Genomic DNA, 20,059 nt, shown 5'->3' with positions numbered 1-20,059 from the left:
ATCCGAGCCACAGGTCTCCAGCAACTCTATTTTACTTAGACTTAATTTCAATTCGTTCATGCTCATCCAGTTCCTCACTGATTCCAGTCAGCAATTCATCAAAAGAACAGCTCGAAAGGATCAGGCCAAAGGCCCATCTAGTCCAGCTTCCTGTATCTCACAGTGGCCCACCAGATGCCTCAAGGAGCAAACAAGGCCACAAGAGACCTGCATCCTGGTGCTACTCCCTTGCACCTGGCATTCAGCATTCCCACCATTAGATGGAATAGAGACATAGAGCCAGTGAATCTGCATACTGATGACACTCAATTCCCAATCCCCTCTCCCAGTGGTTTCATGTAGATTTCCAGGAAGGGCTTCTTCAGGAGAGAGTGAATCACTACTAGCTTTAAACAAGCTGGCATCAGCCCCCTTAATCATGAATATGAGTATTGATGAATTAAGCCCAACTCCAGGGCTTCCTAGATGCAACTCTGAACCCTTTTCACTCAATAATGAATTTATAACCCTCCCTGTCTGATCAGCTAGTCCTCGTCCTCAGACAGGATATAGCATGCACATTTTGGGTTCAGCTGCATTGGCGCTACTCAGGGAATAGGACTGGGCTGTTAGCCATGATAGATATGAACTATTTTATTCACAAAATACCTAGCAAATAAGTCAAACAGGGCACCAAACTGTTTTCAACTCTAACTTAGGAGCCAAGCATGCTATGGCATCTACATTGGATAGTATCATCAGGAAAGTCATGGTTCCCACATGGTTTGATGTGTGTCTGAAAGGAATTTCATTGCAAATAACGAAGTGCAAAAAGTGCAAAGATGCTAAGAAAAATGTTTATTGTCTAATTCTAATGCTTTTCCAGACTCAGACTCTGTCAGGAAATGATACAATTTTATTTTAAAATGGCACTTTACAAACTAATCATTTCTAAATATACTGCCATCCTGTATAGATGGCATCTTTATAAAAACTAATTTTCTCCCACTCCAAAATTTCAGAATATGTAAATACAGCAACTGTTACCCTGCACATGCCCAATCTCGTCTGATCTTGGAACCTAAGCAGGGTCAGGCCCGGTTAGTACTTGGATGGGAGACCACCTGGGAATACCGGGTGCGGTAGGCTTATACCATAGTCTTTTGAGACTGAAGGTTGCCAACCAGGTCAGGTCTCATCAGAAATGCACTTTATTTGTAAAAGTCCACCCTTTTTGTCTCTGGGAGATCCATTCCAGGACCCCTGCAGATAAACAGATCCAAAGAAACATGAGTCCTTGGCCACTTCCATTTTGCTGAGCAAACCAAAAGTGGCTTCCTGAGGCCCACAGAAACCTCCATGGGCCTCTGCAGGCCTCAAAAGGCCCGCCAGGTACCTCAGAAAGCAACTTCTGGTTTGCTCAGCAAAACGGAAGTGGCCGCGGATTTCTGATGAGCAAACCAGAAGTAGCTTTCCCCCAGTATCCACAGCATCCACATTGAGTCAAATCTGCAGGTGCCAGATCCACAGATATCAGGGTTACACTGTATAGTAATCAAGTATATGTTCTTGGCCAGCAAATAAGAAAAAAGAGGGGGGAAAAACAGTTTCAATAGTGCAATCAATTCAGTCCACCATCCCATTTACTCAGTATACGTCCTGGAGCTAGCCTGAAAGGGGAGAATTATGCTGCTGTTCCCTCAGTCGTCTCGGTTCCCCTGTGTCTCTCATAGTATGATTTTAGTTCTTAAACAATACATATTTTGCAGATTTAACACAGTTTCAACTACATATGCAATTTTCTTATTACGCAATGACTTCAGAAACTAACCTCCATATAAGATAACGTCCGACTGTATTATCAAGTTACAGTTAATTTAAGGTTATTTTTTAAAATGTTTCGGCACATTGTTTATCAATCTATATAGCATTTAGTAACATGCAGTTTGTCTCTTACTGACATATCATTGAAGGATTAATAAAGGCAAGAATGAGCCTGCTACAGCAAAGGTGTGAAATCCAAAGATCTTTGGCTATCTTGTAAAATCCAAGGGCCCCTTTAGGGTAGGTAGGAACAAACAAAAGGCACTTCCCAAACTACCGCTGCTGAAATCCCCAATTACACACTTTTTGAGATGTCATGTCCCCAAATAGTGACCAAATAACCAAGGCTTCAGAAGTGCTTTAGGTCTTTCTTTTCACACTCCAGTCAGAGGCTCATGGTGTCTTCTGCTAATTCCACTACTACTGTGACTCATGGTAGAGGGAAGTAGATTGTTCATAAGGCAGGACAAGAGAGAGAAGTGTGTGTGAAAAATGGCAGCAGACACTCCTAAGCATTCCTCAGAAGATGCAGCCCCAGTCTGACCGCAAAGCCCCTGGGCACCCAGAGGCACTTGCCAGGAAAGTGAGCACGCTCCTCCTTATTGGCACAGCCAGAATAGGCTCCATGCTGCTTCAAGTTCTAACTTTCTAGCGGTGGACTGGGATTGAAGATACACCATAAAATGCCCCAGTAAGAAAAGTAGAACACCTCTAGATGAGTCTCCAAAAGTTAGGACACATAGTTCAGGTGAGAAAAGAAGTTGTTTATTCTGTCTCTTCTCCCTTCTGGCCTAACACTCTTCTATTTCCTGATTCCACTCAATTCATATATAGTAGTCCCTTGGTATCAATGGGGAATCCGTTCCCGTTTTGTGGACACCAAAATCTGTGGAAACCGTGTTAAAAATGTTTTTTTAAAGTAAATAAGTTTTAAAAGAGCGTTCCTTAGCTGTGCTGGCTGCAGGGCAGTCTCTGGCACTCCCAGAGGCCACTTCCGGGTTGCGCCAAGGCCCGCAATCCCCTCCCTTGCCCCTGGTGCACCTCAGAATGAATTACAGAAGTATTTCCCAAACACTGATGTCACTACTGATAAATTACACAATCCCCACCTCATCTGTTCAGCTTTGTAAAGTTGCAATGCGCTTTATCTGGCATTTATTCCATTGATTATCTTCCTTTCTTTAAAAATGCCTTAAGACTCATTTATTTTAGCTCGCCTAGGTTTACTTGTTTATTGACTTCTCCTCCAGTTAATTCTTAGGAGGGATTATCCACATGAGACTGCAAACCCATTGTCTTTTGATACGTTTTGTGCAATGCCATGTTCTTTGAGTGTTGCAGATATGACCATTAACAGTAATAATGCCATCAATGGCTCTGTGCGTTCCTTTTGTGTTACTGTAGTGGTGCGATGCTCATCTAGCATTCCTGCCATTTCAGGAACTTCATTGAAACATATTGTTTTCATTTCCTCACTGTCTGCTGTGCTCATCTAAATATAATGCTCAAAAAGAAATGCTGCTGCTGCAATTGTTAAACTAATGCCGCTTCTTTAAAGATCAGACTGCTGTGGTCACATCCAACATGACTGGCCAACCTGAAATAACTTTAAGACCCAGTGAAATTTTGACCTGCATCTATTTTAAATGTTTCCGTCATTCCAAATAAGGAACAGCATTAACTTCTCTAAGGAGGATAGATTGAACAAATCCAATAACCCTCTCATCAACACCAGAGAGCTAAAGTGAAGCTGACAGAGCTCTGCGTCAGCCATCTCAGGTTTATTTATCTTCTTCCTATCGCATGATCCGTTAAAGAAGGGATACAGAAAGAACTTTGTATCAACCACAGGAGATGTCAAGCCACAGAAGGGGAGGCATTTTACATGTGTTTAGTGTACAACAGCCTGTACCATTAGTTATTTACATAGTAAGTGATAGGGGTTTACTAAGACCATCAAACCCATTTTCAACAGCAAGGCTCAGCCCTAGAGGGCCCAGCATGAGCACAAATATCTCAAAAATATATGCTTTTTCTAGACCTCTTGTTACCTATTCTACAAGGATCTTGAACAGATCAGATCTATTTACTGATCTCCCAACCAGAAGAACATAGTATGCATACCTGAAACTGAATTTAGACAGAGGTGCCATTGTTCAGAAAACCGACTATCTGGTGGTGATCAATCTGTTCTTGATGGGATAGCACTCCTATGGAATGATCAAGTTCACAGCTTGGGAGTGCTTCTGGATCTGCCTTTCTCCTGGATGGTCCGGGGACATCTGTAGTCAGGAAAACCATTAAGCCACAGTCAAGATGTTCTGCTGCTTCATCACCAGACAACAAAGGGGCAGTTCACATATTTTTCTATGTTCTTTTGAAAACCGGACCTTACTCATACCTCTTCTGAAAGCAAGATTCCTAGAAAAAGAACAAGCTTTAGAAACCAATCCCAATGCAAAGAAAACAATTCAGTTATTTTTTAGTGAATCCTCAAAGCCCACAGCTGATCTCATTCTAGCTTGCTGGCTGATAAAATCCATAAAATGCCAAGCCCGGTGGGAGCTGCAAGTCTTGCTTCAAAAAAAAGACTAAAACCAAACCAAGAAAATGGCAACACACATTGGTACAGAATGGAAATGTTGCTGGTGCATCTTTAAATAAGACATTTCAAAATTAAAGAGGTGGGCTTCTATCCCTGTTGAAATTAGTGGTAAAGCAAAAGGAAGTATGATAACACTGTGGGCATCTTTACATCTGATCTCAAAACTACAAAAAAGCATGAAATTAATACCCTCTATTGCTATGCTTAGAGTCATTACATATTCCAAGAACCAGTACAGAGTAAAAGACCTGAGACATGATCTATTTCTTCCCTATGTGTTGAATGCACAGATAATTGCAAGACTTTTCTCTTCTGAAAGGGAGAACAGTCATTACTCCTTTTTCCTAGCAGCCTTTGAGGCAATCCAAAATCTTTTGTTGTACCTTGCATAAGCTAACCCAATTAAATCTCCATAACATGTCCTCCACCCTAATTTACACCCAGCAGTCTCAGAGTGGGTATAGAATAGAGGCTAAGGGATTGTGCTCTGAATGAGGAGTTTCTCAGTCTGAATTTTCCCTCTACCATGAACTTGCAAGTGGACTTGCAGTATGGCAATAATACTACTGACCTTATAGAACTGTTGAAACCATAACACAATCATTCATCTGAAAGATGTTCAGTACTTGAAAGCACTATATGAAGAGCAAATATGTAAATATACATAACAACAACCACCATATCCAGCAACTCCCCCGTCTCCTGCTGGTGAAAGAGATCAGCTTGGACCCAAGGAACTACTTCAATACTTCAAAGAAAATTGAAAAAGCACCATGGGGATCTGCCTTTCAAAAGATGGACATCCAAGATTCTACCAGGCATGCCAATGCCCTTGAGCGCGCCAGGTAGCTCCTTAGATCCAAGTATACGTATTTAATCCATTCAAAAGATACTCCCCACAAATGCATATGGCTATGAAATGGTAGGTGACATCACTTTATTATGGGAAACGACTGCATGTACGAGTCCTCGTAACATCCTCTCTTTAATCACTATAAAGATGTATTTGTTTGAAGATCTCTGTATCGATGCTAGCTGTTCATTTGTGGTAGAATGGGGTTACCTAAATGAACTGCAGTGGATAAAAATTTAAAACAAAACAATTTGAGGGCATTTGTTATCCCATGCATATGTCACTGTCTCAGAAATTGCTGGGGGGGGGGAAGAGAAGAGATTTCCCCTCAATACCTCATGTAGTTGAGTCTGTGCATAGATCATTATCTGTAACAATCACAGTGTTGACATGGTGCTTCTTATGCTTTGCAGAATACTGTTACCAAAAATATGTGCCATAATTACATGTGGTATGTGTGTGTGCGTGTGGGGGGGCCTTTTCTTACATTAAAAAACCTTCCATGGAACAGAACTCTAAAGTCCATAACAGCTTCAAGATTCCAGGCAAAGTCTGTTCAATAAAAATATTGAACAAAGAGATATTTTAGAGGAATTAATACATGTCGAGTCTTCCCTCTGCTACTACGTTTGCTTTCTGCTACAGTGCTTACTCTCAACAAATCTTCATCCAATCCTATTTTGTTTCAACTAGCCAAGCGATTGTTTGAAGGACAACAGCAACATTTAAAGAACAAGTGATAGCATATTTTCAAATTAGTTCTACCTGATAAATGCTACTCATATCTCTGATTTCTGTTATTCAGTGTCAATTAACTCTATGTGACAAAGAGCGCAATCCAGAGGGGAGGATGGGCTGACCCATGACGGTCACAAAAGTGCCATAAAGCACTTTCACACCGTCTCTGGCAGTGGCGTAGCTAATGATCATGTAGCCCGATGCCAAGCTCAAAAAGATGCCCCAGAAGTGATGTCATAACTGGAAGTGACATCACACCTGGTTTTTTAAAAGTGAAAATTGGGGGGAAACCTGCCTCCCCTCAGCAGCTCACCACCCAGTTGTTCTGTCACCTCCCCCAGCCAGTGGCATAGCTAAGACATCTATCTGCTACCTGGGGTCAAAGAAGATTTGTAGCCCGCCAAGACAAAATCAAACTTAATTAAGGAAATAAATAAAAAGTGTGCCCCTGATTGGTTTGAGACACTGTGCTGGGTAGAAGTGGGATGGTTATTCTCCCCCTGTTTTGAGTTAAGAAATCCAGTTTTGTTCCATAAGGCAGTTGTGTTTTCGTTTTCTGGTTATTTGGCCATAACTTTTTATAGAATAAAGGTATTCCAGTGCAGTTTGTTTCATTGCATTCTCCATTAAATTACCTGTCCAGTGATATATAACATGATGGTATTATTCATACATATCAAGATTTTCACAATTTTGGTCACTAGTATCAAGCTCAGTTTGTTGCCCCCCTAAAGCTTGATGCCCGGTGCAACTACTACCCCTTGCATTCCCTTAGCTATGCCACCAGTCTCTGGAGGCCGGTGCAAGCCCTGCTCAGCCGGCCTTAAAGGTAAGCCCATACTGGCTAAGCTAGGCCAGCATGGGGGTCTGGGGGGCATGGGGAGGATGGGAGGAAGGCATTTCAAGGTGGGGGAGGGGGCAGCCGGCAGGCCCGTGGACAGGCAGGAGATGAGCGGGAGGCAGGGCCAGGATCCAGCACGTATGCCAGAGCCTATTTCAATTCCTGGGCAGCAAGGGGCAGCTCCAGGCTGCTCTGATCTGCATCACCTCTTGTGGTGGTGCAGATTCAAGTCGCCCCCATTGGGGCTGCTGCAGCTTTACCTGGAGTGAGGGGAAGTGATTCCCCTTGCCTCAGGATGTGTTGCCTTCAGCCCCAACCCTGCCTTGGATGTGGGGCAGGTCCAGTAGTCTGCCTGCTCCAGGGCAGGTTAGGATTGGGCTGAAAATGAGTTATCACAACACAGTGCATTGACACACAAATGAACCATTTCACCTGTTACTGAGGGTTGGGAAGAAGGTTTTGATGGTCTCTTCTTTAGAAACCTTTAAGGTTAAACTGGAAAAAAGCAGAGCATTTTAAGAGCATTTAGGCTTTTCTTTTTATACCTCACAACAATTATACCGGTGTTATCAAGAGAGTGCAAGTCACCTTCTTCTTTGAAGCATATTGACATATGCTGTAAATGGACGTATGCAAATGGATGTATGCAATGGTCATTCAGGTATAAGCTAGATGTTAGATGGATGCATGTTAGATGGATTAGTGACTATCCATGACTCCCCAGTAAAATTTAGCAATCGATATGCAATGTGACACCATGGTGGTTAGATTTTTCCTGCTCCCCGTAAATGGAGTTCAGTGAAGCTGAGTGGGCGCAAGGTAACCAAACATGATACTGCCCCATAAAGCAACTTCTTTACTATAAGTTGTTTATGGGTCAGAGATGTGAGTTGGCAGCATTCATGCACCCCTATAATGTATAGGTTGGGGCCCACTGCATAAAACCAATGAACTGCTCAGGAACTAGGGATATAAGAATAAATCACATGTGGTCAGAACACAAAGGAAGGGGAGAAGATATTCCCTCTAAATAACAGATAGTACTCAGTACAATTTAGTAGAGCATCTGTTGAATTTTTTTTCTTTCAGAGGTTATTAGAGGGTACACTTCTGCTTAGTGTCTTATACCTCCAAAATATTTGAAAATGTTATATATTGTTTGGTGCCATGTAATCCCTTGGGGCTTGAGGTATACAAGGAAGTAGTAAAAGACATTTCTCTAATTAATTTCAAACCCTTTGATTATGGTGTGTAGTCATATGAGGCTGAAGATACTTATCTCTTTTGGCTGAAGCCAATCTTCTCTTGTTCATACTTGCAAGAACCAAAAATATCACTTAATGGTGCAATTCTGCTTCCGTAAGATATTTTTATATGCACCTGGAGGCCAAACTGAGCTCAGACCCAATCAAAGAAGTCTCTTTTAAACAGAATAAAAGCACCTAGAATCACACAGTAACACCACTCCCAAAAATGTTCACAAAGTATTTTACAACTCAAACCAAAATGCATTTACTTGGAAGTCATTTCTATTTGTTTTTAAATGATTTAGGGCACACTCCTAACCAACTTTCTAGCACAGACATAGCTGTGCCAGTGGGGCATGTGCTGCATCCTGCAGTTGGGGGGCAGTCATGGGGGCCTCCTCAATGTTTGTTCCCTTACCTCAGAGTTTCATTATCCTTATGTTGGTGTTGGAAAGTGCATTAGGATTGCGCCCTTACTTGATTACAAAGAAAAGTCAAGATGAGAGAGATGGAGTAGCTATGCTTTTGTTGCACAAATCTACAACATTCACTTATGGGGGAAGAGTGTGATTTTCTACAACAAAAAGTGTGTGCAGGTGGGGGGAGCTGAACCCCCCCACCGGACTTACCTCCTGATCCTCCACTGCAATGTTTCTCAAACAGTGGGTTGGGACCCACTAGGTGGGTTGCGAACCAATTTCAGGTGGGTCCCCATTTATTTCAATAGTTTATTTTTAATAATTAGACTTGATGCTACTATGGTATGTAACTGCGTTTGGGGAAATGTTACAGACCTGTACTTTGAACAATCTACTATGTACATTCTTTTAACAATGATAGTAAATGGGACTTAATCCTGGGTAGGAGTGCAGCCTAGGTTTGTTAAAAAATTTCCTGCTTGATGATGTCACTTCCAGTCATGATATCACTTTTGATGGGTCCTGACAGATTCTCATTCTAAAAAGTGAGTCCCAGTGCTAAATGTGTGAGAGCCACTAATACAGACAGTTTTTTCTCTCTAGCTCAGCTCACTTTTGATATTGTAACTACTGGGCTGAGAGGAAAGTGCCTGAAATAGCAGCATTGGAAGGTAAAGTGAGAATGTAGGGAAAGATTCTGCTCCCTTCACTGATAAGACCTTTTTGATGTAAAAATCACATTCTGACATCCATTGTCTACACTTTCCATTTGAATAAGGCAGAGGCATAATTGGCTGCCCTGGTTAAGTCTATTCAGTTCTGAGGAGCTACTGTTATAAACAGTGAAATTCCTTTTGCTCTTTTGCCAGAGTTGATAATACAGGCTGACACACATTTTGCTGTCTAAAAGACATATTCCTGGGTATATTTGTGGTGCTGATTCCAAAAATAGCATCGGTTTTGGCCTAATGCTGAGGTATTCAATCTGTGCTGTTACCAAAAGGGCTGTTTTGGGAATTATTACACCACCCTTATTGGAACCTCAGGATCGCAGGCTGGATAACAAGATGGCGTAATGCAGAGAAATTCCCTTTAGCTCAAAGAGGAGACTGGGAGAAAGATAACTTTTAATAAAAGATTATAGTTTTATTACAAAAGCACAAAGGTAAACATAAAGCACATGGAGATACGATAAATGTATGTTTCTTGGTCCTAATATTTGAATCCAATGTATCTAGCTTTTATGGTGGTTGCGTGTGGAGAGTATTTAGTGCATCTGAGGAAATTAGAAAAAGGGAAAGTTGTAGGGAAGGATCTTAGGGGTCCCTGGTCTGCCAAACCCAGTTGCTAACTAAAGATGGGGAGAGAAGGGGAGAAAAAGGGGGGGAGAAGGGAAAAAGTTCCATACGCCAGATAGTTACCTGTCTTGTAGAGCAGTTGGATGGGGGGGGGACCCTCTGACACAACACAGATGTGTTGTGTCCTTGGAGGGGGAGCCAGAGAGAGTGAGGGGAAGCCCTCACTTAAAAGGGGTTTTTCTGACTGTGCTGAGCTGGAGGGTAACTTCCTTACTACCAGCAGGGTGCTTGGGAGTTCGTGAAAGGTTTATCAGCAAAATTCAATGGGGTCTGTGGCAGACCTAAACAATACCATGAATCTTCAACACAAGAAGGCAGTTCCAGTTTGCATACAGTACTTAAGCAGTGATTGAGTTAAAACAATACAATGAATAGGAGACACTTAAACAATGATTTAAGATGCCAGACTTCTTCCTAGGGAGGTGGATTTAAGATGCCAGACTTCCTCCTATAATGTGTATGCATAAACAGTGATTAGATTAGGAGACACTTTTGCATAAACAGTGATTGGGTTAAAACTATACAATGAATACAGTAATGTAACCACGGGGAGGTGGAGGTTGTGTAAGCTTGTGACTTGACCTGATTGTGGTCCTGTGTGCTGGGGTTTTAGTCCTGCATGATATTTTAGTCCATAGTACATAACCAGATAGAAAATCACAACTGAGGAAAAAAAGGGATTTTCATGTAACAGTGTGTCCCGTCTCCCTAGGGAGGTGTGGCTAGACAATAGGCGTGGCTAGACAATAGGGGCGTCATGAGGCATATGGGTAGAGAGGCGGCTGCAGCTGATTCTGCAGAGCTCTGCTCTGCTCAGCTGCACCTGCTGCTTTTCTTCAGCTGTGAAAGAGGTGGGTGGGGCAGTTTGAGGCTGGGAAGGCATGTGAAAAATGGTGAGGGGAGGTGGGAGAGAAGGCTGGCTGGGCAGGCAGAGGTGCTGCATCTCATCATGGAGCTCTCTCCATGTGCAGCCTCACCCCAAGGACTACATTTCCCAGTGTGCCTGTTGCCCTGGGTGTCCTGGGATTGGTCAAGGCTGGAGGAGAGGAGAAGAGTGTGGAGGTGCTGCATCTCATCAGCACAGGGTGGCAGGCTTCAAACTGGGAGGGAAGAGGAAACTCAGCGAAGGAGGGGAGCCAGCCTGCTCTTAGTGGGGGGGTGTCCAAATGCCCCAGCCTGCATCTGTCCATCTTGCCTGGGGGAACAGGGGTGGCATCTGCATGTTGGGTGTGTGTGTGTGTGTGTGTGTGTGTGTGTGTGTGTGTGAGAGAGAGAGAGAGAGAGAGAGAGAGAGAGCGAGCGCGCAGCCCCCATCTACTTTGGGGTGAGTTGTAATCTTGCTCTGTGTGACTGTAATCCTTGCCACACTTTCCTGGGAGTAAGCCCCATTGACTCAAATGGGACTTACTTCTGAGTAGACCTACATAGGCTTGGGGTCTGTGTCAGCTTGACCCAGGATCCTCACCTTTCTCTTTTTCCTCGCCCTTCAAAAAAGAAAAAAAGCCACTCTTGATTGCTTTGTCTCCAAAAATTGATTAAAAATAAAAATCCCCATTCCTTTTCAGCCATTCCCCTTTTTCCTCCTGCCTCCTTTGGGGGGGAGGGTACTCTGTTAGCTGCTATTGTAAGACAAAAGGCACAATCCTAGCTAGGTCTACTCAGAAGTAAGTCCTATTGTGTTCAATGAAACTTAGTCCCAGGAAAGTGACTTTAGGATTGCAGCCAAACAGTCTCTAGGTCTCAGTTTGCAATTAGCAGATACACACAAAGTCTTCCCCTCCCCCAGCAAATTCATCACTTCCCCCCTCCATTTCCCAAACCCTCCAGGTGTACTGCTAACAAACTCAGGGCACAATCCTAACCAAGTTTACTCAGAAGTAAGTCCTATTTTGTTCAATGCAGCTTACTCTCAGGTAAGTATGGTTAGGATTACAGCCTCAGAGTGCTGGCAGCCTTGTTTCTAGTGTATAATTATAACACCTTCATCCCGATTTTGGGGGTAACTGAGGTGAGGTGTTGTAATGGGGAGCCGTGGCCAATGGCCACAAGGATCAGGGGAGGCTCGAGCCAGAAAAGTTCGAGAACCACTGGCCTAATGTCTGATTTTGGAGATACGGCATAGTCATCTTAGTGCAGGGGTGTCAAACATAAGGCAGCCCCCTGATGCTGAATGCAGCCCCCTGAAGTAATTTCTCTAGCACCCATTATAATTGGGCTCTCCCAGCATGATAATTGGGTTTTCTCATATCTTGAAATTAGGAATAAGATTTGCACATTTTTTCTTCTGTCAACTGCAGCTGATGAGTTTCTATATGAGAACAGAGTGCTTATTTCTGGCCATCATCTGCTTAACAATGTCACTTCCTGCTTAATGATGTCACTTCTGACCACTTAGCACCATGAATGCTAACTTCAGCCCTCTGTATGAAATGAGTTTGACATTCCTGCCTTAGTGAATGGTTCGAGCAGCTTTCTTGTGAGGAAGCCTACACCATTGCTTCTTCACAAGGAACTGCTTGAACCATTCACTAATGGGTCCATGTTATGGCAGCAGGCATGGTCTGGTGGTTGAGTGGAAGGCTGCTAAGCAGGAACTTTCCTTGTTGAATTTTGGATGGGAGACTGAAAGCTGATTAAGCTGTTGTGAGACAACAGAGCTAAGAGGACACACTGCTTACAGCTTGGTGGACCAGAAACTGCTCCTGCTGGAAGCTCAGAAGGCATAGCCAGATGTGCCGAGCACACCATAAGGATTCCATCTGGAAGACAAGGGTTCTATGAGCTGCCTGTAGAACAATTAATAAACTCATTTGTACTCTAATATGAAGCTTTGTAAGCTGCTTTGGGCATTTGCTTTGACATGGGTAAGGCAGGATATAAATCTCTCAAATGAATAAAATGTACTGTATCTCCAAACCTAGATGTGATAGGGCAAAACTTGTATGTTTTTGTACAAACATACAAAAAAAACACACATTTTTGTAATCAGCATCCCAAATTCATATGAATTTGGGGGGGGAACCTTTTCTGGCTCTCAATTTCACAGGTCTATATTAGCTTAACTATAAAAAAAAATCAATTAGTACAAATACAGAAAAGCAATATAAGCTTCAAAAATTTCCAATACTACAATCCTATGCACACTTACCTGGGGGAGGGGATAAATGCCACTGAAAAAATTGGCTTTACTTCTGAGAAAACTTGCATAGGATTGAGTTGTAAGTCTTTGAATTTTGCTGACCTTCATCCTCTTCTTCCCAATCTTTCCCTCCTCCCAGCACCAGGCTAATAATACTCTCTTCTCTGTCACTACTTTGCTTATCCCTCATTCCACCATCAGTCTAGAATTACTGGGAAAGAGGAAAGGATCAAGATGCTGCAGACGTAACAAAAAGGCTAGTCCTTAGATCTCCAGCACTGCTAGAAGAAGGGGAAGGAACAAGAACATAAGAACAGCCCCACTGGATCAGGCCATAGGCCCATCTAGTCCTGCTTCCTGTATCTCACAGCGGCCCACCAAATGCCCCAGGGAGCACACCAGACAACAAGAGACCTCATCCTGGTGCCCTCCCTTGCACTGGCATTCTGACATTGCCCATTTCTAAAATCAGGAGGTTGCACATACACATCATGGCTTGTAACCAGTAATGGATTTTTCCTCCAGAAACTTGTCCAATCCCCTTTTAAAGGCATCCAGGCCAGATGCCATCACCACAGGGACAGAAAAAGCTCCCTTGAACCTCCTGTTTGCTGAGCTTTAGCCAATTACCATAGATAGTTACCATAGATATAATTACATAGATACCATACTATACTCACGTATAGTACAGTTAGTATAGCAAAATTTCAAGTATGGTGAAATTTTTGCCAAGTAATCAAGCTCCAATTCTCACTTGCCTTATCTCTGGGTCAATCAGAGGGAGCCTTTCAACTCTGAAAAGTTTCCTTTCTCAGCTCTGAAAAGCTCAGACAAGCACCTCCTTAGTTGCTATAGTTACTTTCCAGGGACATTGCAGCCAAAGTTAACCTTTTATTCTCTTTCCTTCTGCTGCAGCCTGGTTCTGCTTGGCAAATGCTTGCAAAGCAGGTCTGTTTTTTGAAACACCAGGATGGGACCCTCCTTCCCAGGCTACAATTCAGTGCACCATTACTTAAGAATAACACCCATGGAAAGCAGTGGGTCTACTTCTGAGTAAAAAGGGTTGCAACTATATGCAGCTCATCTCTCTGCTGTGAACTGAATTGCACACTCAGTTATGTGTTATGGGTTGTATGTTGTATGTAGAGCTTTGGGCTTAAAGGTGGATTTGATTCATGGATCTCCTGCAGTGGTTCCTAACCTTTTTCACTTGCATATCCCTTGGCAGCCTATTTCCATAAATTGTATCCTTCCTATTAGCAAAATGTTTGTAATTAATACAAGCCCTCATCTCCTCTATATGAAAGCCCAGACCATGTTTTCTCTTTTTATCTTTTTTAAGAACAGAAGACTCTGCCTTTGCACTGTTTTGCACCAGAAGTGTGCTGAGAAATTCTGGGTGATCGATCACTTTCCATATTATGTTTCAGCTTTTTTACTGTGCTGGTTTTCAATCACTGGTTCATAGATGAATCGATGACTAAAAACTAGCTCTTGGTGGGGCTTTCACAGCCAACCAGCTACCTCCCTTCCTGCCTCGCAAGGCATTCTGGAGCACGGCCTGCCTTTTTCTGCCATTATTCAATTCTTTTTCAAGTACCCCTAAAGGTCCTGTTGAGTGTCCCTGGGAGTACATGAAGAGTACACTTACTCTGGCAGTGTTTACAAAAAGGTGGTGAAGACCAGAATTTAAAAAAGAATAAAAATGTATCTTATGATCTTTTACTATGTTTTTCATAAATTAGTGACTACAGTTCTTAGGTAACAATTAGTGGTAGGTTATTTTTTTAGGATCTGGCCTGGGGTAAAATCAGACAAAACTATAGTCAGACACACACACACCCCCCTTAAGTTTAACCCCCAACTTATCCAAGGGTCATAGAAAATTCCATTATTGTTGGCTCAAAACCTGCCCTCGACTTATCTGTGGGGTTGACTTATAGGCGAGTGCCTGCGGTATGTCATGGGGTGAAGAAAGAGAAGCTTAGCAATTAGCATCAATAGCTTAAGGCTAATTCATTATGACCACTTAATGTGATCCACTTTTCCATAGTTCTCAATTGCCCCTAAATTTTAGAAAGGTGGAAAAACACCACTTTAATTAGGTAAGTAGTATGTTCTGGGGGCCTGGGTCAAAGTCATTCACTGAGCCTCCATAATACTTTCCATGCAGGGACATGCAGTGTGTGTGTGTGGGGGGGGGAAGGCTCTGCCGGAGTCCTTCAAAAAGCACATGGGTTGAAAGTGCTCGTGTGCCTCCCTCAGCAGTGGTGCTTTTCAAAGGACTCCTCTGGGTCTCTGTCTCACCTGTCTCCCCATCCACCACACACCCCTGCTCCAGTGGTGCACTGGGTGCTACCAGTACTCACTCATTCTGGGTCAGCCACTCAAATGGGTGTTCTGATGGCCTTGAGCCCTTTACCAGAGCCTAACCTGGCTGATCCAACACCACCCTTGCATTAACAGAGGCCACACATGCCTAACCCTGAGCCAAATGCCTTATCTGTGTCTATAGATGGTTGTCAACATAAAAGTGTGTATGTAATATAGATAAAATAGATCAGGGTCGGCCACTCAAGTGGGTGTTCTGATGGCCCAGAACTCTTCAGTATATATCTGAAAGGTCTTGATATCATGGTGCAGAAGAAGGATCCCTATGTCTCTACCAGTGCAATCCTAGTTATGTCTACGCATAAGTAGACCCCATCGAGTTCTGACTTACTCCAAGGAAAGTGTGTTTTGAATTGTGGCCTTAATCACAGTCTATGCAGATTATACAGTATTCCAGTCTAGACTCTGAAATATTCTCCAAGAACTAGACATGTTTGGTTTTTATGAGATGTTACTACCTCATTTCATGTGCTATAAGTACAGAATTTAAGTCTGCTGCTTGTCTGCCAGTCTAGTTATTTTCTCCTTCTTACTCTTCCTGTTTTAGTAATGGAAGCACAAACGTCCAGTTTGGAGGATGACTTTGAAGCACCAGAAGCAACACATACAGGTAGGGGAGTCATGATACAGTACAATCATTACTAAAACCCTCTTTCTGTACCTCTTCCTTAAGACTGCATAGTAAAAAACTAGCAACAAGCAGAAGGGACTACAACTCAGTCTTGAGAATTTAGGATTGCCGGTGAAGGAGAAGCTTCTCTACACATATATGCATCGGTTTGTGGGCCGTAGGACACTTTTATAACGTGGGAAGCCCATGTTATACTCAACACCCACCCTCCAAATCCATCCCATACATAAAATCTCATGAAAGAAAAGTTTCTGTTTTAATTCTGAAAATGCCTACTTTTATGAAATTACATCATGGCCAACACTGGGGCTTTTGTATCATGTCCTCAGACACAGCTTGTTTTTTTTCTTTTTGCTGTGTTTAACGTAACATGCAACCTGAATAAGAGTTATACAGTGCTTGCTATTTTGTAACCTTTGGGTTGGTCCTTGGTCCTAATAAAAGGTATTAACCTGTCAAATCTGGGATCAATGTCCCTGATCATTACAGTGCCTTGTTCCTTTCACCAGCTCTCCCTTCCTCCCGCTTAGTCCTGACTGAAGTCAGACCTGTACCTGAGACAACACTCACGTTAGCATGAGTAGAAGGAAGCTGGGCTTAGAGTAGTAGTCTAGGAGTAGACTATGAATGAGACTAGTAGTCTAGGAATGAGTAGTCTAGGAAGCTGGACTAGATGGGCTTATGGCCTGATCCAATGGGGCTGTTCTTATGTTCTTGTTCCTTCCCCTTCTTCTAGCAGTGCTGGAGATCTAAGGGCTAGCCTGTTTGTTACATCTGTTAGCATGAGTGTGCTCTGCCACCTGCTGCCACTTGCTACCTCCTTCTCCACTGTAGGAAGATTCCACTTTCAGGATTGTCTCCATTGAACCAGTTTAGAGTAAGCAGTGGAGAAGGTCAGGAGGCAGTGGCAATAGTGGAACATGAGAGGCGGTGGCTACAGGCTACCTCCTTCGCCAGCTCCAGTACCATAATCTTAGTCAACTGCACTTGAGGCAGGCCCGCCCACTATTCCTTGCTTACTTTGTTCCTTCTCCTCTTTGCTCTGCCAGTCTACATTTTGAAACAGAACAGGGCTGGACAAGGAAGTAGAAAGAAGCACTACTCCACTTTCAAGATGGAAAGTTTCAAGATGGAAAGTTTGGCTTTGTTTGAAAGTGGGAGAAGAGTGTACTAGTGGCCATTTTAGCAACTGGGAATCTATTTCAAAACTGAGCAGAGCAAGGAGGAAGAGGTAGGCAGGGGCAAATGGGGACAAGGTGAGGTGGCTGTGGAGGTGATCAATGGGTGTCACCTGCAGCCATACACTGCTGGAACCAGCCATTTCCCCTTGCCTCATAGGTGAGCCGGCCCTTCCTTCCTAACAGATATCTCCTATATCTGTTCTTCTCTTTTCTGATAAACATCCCCAGATTTTTTCCCTATCACCCCAAAATAGTCAATAAATGGTTCCCTGGTCCAAAGACAGTCTGAAAAGAGATGCAAAAGAGACACCAGCAGCAGCCACTGGACAAGATACCATGCTGGAGTAAGAGGGACAGTTGCTCTGCTCCTGCTTTATGTAGGAGGGCCCCACTTTAAAAGGTTCCTGCCCAGTTAGCAGGAGTGTTATATAAATACAATCCAACTCACTGGTGTGTGGAAGAGATCAGGAACTATGCCTTCTATTATGAAAAGACAAAAGAGACACATTGTAATATTCCTGATCAAAGTTGCATCTAGATTGGTCCAAAAATATCAGTGTAAGAATGCAGTCAAATTTTTGCTTGGCTTGAGAGCTTTAGCTATTCATTCCCCACAGTCAATCTCCATCCTAATTCCACCGGTGCCATGCCCTCCTCGGCTCTACCCCTTCCCCTTGTTTTTAGGGGACTTGACAATTCTATGAAGTGACAATCATTTTTCCTTCTTCTAGGACCAAAAGGGGTGATCAATGACTGGAGAAAGTTTAAATTAGAAAGTGAAGATAAAAATGCCCTTCCTCTCAGCAAGAAAGAGGTCCTCATCAGACAAATGTCCTCACCCTATCGCCCTCATAGTAAAAATTATAAAGAAAACAAAGATCGATTCAGCCGTAAGGTAAGAAGAAGAAAACAATTCCCTTGTCCAAGTGGTTCAATAGCTATGCTTTAATTCTAAATGACAGTTCATACAAGCATATTGGTAAATTGAAAATGTGTGCATTGGATCAAGGCTAAGCTTCACTAGTGGTAAAGCAGCCATGTGACTGGGTCACCACACATGCAGTGTGTCTGTTCTGTCACTGTGTAACAGGGCCGACCCACCCATGAGACCAACTAAGGTGGTTGCCTCAAGCAATGCATTGTGGGGGGCCACCCACCTCCATCCCCTCACCTCTCTTGCCACTTCTCCTCATCCTGCTCCCTGGATTCAAAACAGAAGGGAGGTAAGGGGCAGAAGAAGGGTGGAGGAGAGAAGAGTGGTGAGCTAGAACCACTCTTCAGAATTTAACCCATCATTCTCCTCTTCTCCACATTTCCTCTTCTCCTCTATCCCTCTCTTCTTTTCTCAGTCTATGGAAGGAGCACAGACTGGCACATCACCAGGTGATGCATTTAGCACACTTCCTCAGGCTTTAAGAGGCCCTGTCCTGTAAGTTTATGTTTCAGCCAGTACTTGATGGTGGTGCAGAGACTGAATGCCTACCTGACATCCCTGCAACTGCTCTAGTTTCAAGTCCACTCCTGCTGTAGGCTTGAGGCCTAACACCCTCTTATCTACCTTAGCCTAACATTTGCTTTTGTCGGTCCACAAGCCTATATGATATCATTTCTTGTTTGCTTGGTGAGTAAACCAGCCCACTAATTCAGCACATGTGTCAAATTATTCACAGATGAGCATGCAGGAGTATGAGCTAATTAATGATGAAAAAGAAGATGAAAGTTGCCTAAGGAAATACCGCAAGCGCTGTATGCAGGACATGCATGAGCGGCTGAGCTTTGGTCCCAAATTTGGCTTCCTTTCAGAGCTGCGGAATGGAGAAGAGTTCCTGGAAGCTGTTGAGAAGGAGAGGAAAACCACCACTGTCATTGTCCACATCTTTGAAGATGGCATCAAGGGCTGTGAGGCACTCAATACGAGCTTGACCTGTCTGGCTGCCGAATACTCCACAGTGAAGTTCTGCAAGATCAAGGCCTCTAACACAGGGGCTGGAGACCGCTTCTCAGCTGACGTTCTCCCAACCCTTCTTGTCTACAAAGGTGGGGAGCTTGTAAGCAATTTTATTAGTGTAACTGAACACCTCAGTGAAGAGTTTTTTGCTGGGGATGTGGAAGTATTCCTAAATGAATATGGGTTGCTACCTGAGAAGGAGATTCCAGCACTTGCAAATGGCAACTTGGATGAACAAGATGTTGAATAGTTGACAAGCTATCTTATATTTACTCTTGAGTATATATTGCAATTGGATCTCAGCAGGACCCATGTTCATTTAGTGAATGCTGCATGAAAACAATACATATATTTTACTGGCATTATGTGAAACTGAACTACGTACTCCACCAGTTCCAAATGCTCACTTATGTCATATAGCGAAATGCAAAATTAGTGAGACACAGATGTACAGAGGGCCCAGCCTCACTAAGCTTTTAGCTGTAGCCTTCAGATGTTTCGGACCCAGTTCCACCAGCAACCTGGTGGTTCATCACCATGAAGTAGTGGGAAACAAGCAGGACCTGATAGAAAGTGCAAATGAGTGCAGTGTCAGCAATGTAGATTTCCCAGTATCATCCTTAGGATTTGCAGAGAGCAAGGCCTCCAGAGATCCACCTTGATTGTTCATGCATTGCTCACATAGCTATCATTTGCAGCAGGGTTATGGGAAAGAAGGAAAAGGAATAACAGACAGGATTGCTTAAGCAGTCCTACAAGCAAGCAGCTAATTGGAATTTATCGGACTTGGGCAGCCTACTAAGTCTGTGGGATGGCGCTGTTGGGACCCTGCAATTGAAGAAGCAGAAAAAAATAGCAGAAGGGATCAGGTACCTGGTCTGCTCCAGCTGGGCTATTCCCCCCCC

The 20,059-nt window shown here is 43.3% G+C and overlaps 1 protein-coding gene and 1 pseudogene across 1 annotated transcript; both read left to right on the top strand.

Annotated features, from left to right (window-relative positions):
- Positions 1-1,008: 1,008 nt before the first annotated feature.
- On the top strand, positions 1,009-1,128 carry LOC136650049 (5S ribosomal RNA; annotated as a pseudogene).
- Positions 1,129-15,943: 14,815 nt separating this feature from the next.
- Positions 15,944-19,404, top strand: PDC (phosducin). The gene is made up of 3 exons (XM_066626489.1): positions 15,944-16,004; positions 17,938-18,101; positions 18,877-19,404. The coding sequence occupies exons 1-3, from the start codon at positions 15,944-15,946 to the stop codon at positions 19,402-19,404; spliced, it is 753 nt and encodes a 250-aa protein (XP_066482586.1).
- Positions 19,405-20,059: the final 655 nt, after the last annotated feature.

Source organism: Tiliqua scincoides, chromosome 4 (genome assembly GCF_035046505.1).
Source record: "Tiliqua scincoides isolate rTilSci1 chromosome 4, rTilSci1.hap2, whole genome shotgun sequence".
Taxonomy (NCBI): Eukaryota; Metazoa; Chordata; class Lepidosauria; order Squamata; family Scincidae; genus Tiliqua; species Tiliqua scincoides.
Note: the sequence above shows the minus strand (reverse complement) of the source record. Positions and strands in the feature narration are given on the sequence as shown.

What these genes read in the sequence shown, in the direction of transcription:
- PDC (XM_066626489.1), top strand. Translation starts at nt 15,944, where the DNA reads ATGGAAGCACAAACGTCCAGTTTGGAGGATGACTTTGAAGCACCAGAA. An exon ending in ACCAGAAGCAACACATACAG is followed by an intron (nt 16,005 to 17,937) that starts GTAGGGGAGTCA and finishes TCCTTCTTCTAG; the next exon opens with GACCAAAAGGGGTGATCAAT. An exon ending in AAGATCGATTCAGCCGTAAG is followed by an intron (nt 18,102 to 18,876) that starts GTAAGAAGAAGA and finishes AATTATTCACAG; the next exon opens with ATGAGCATGCAGGAGTATGA.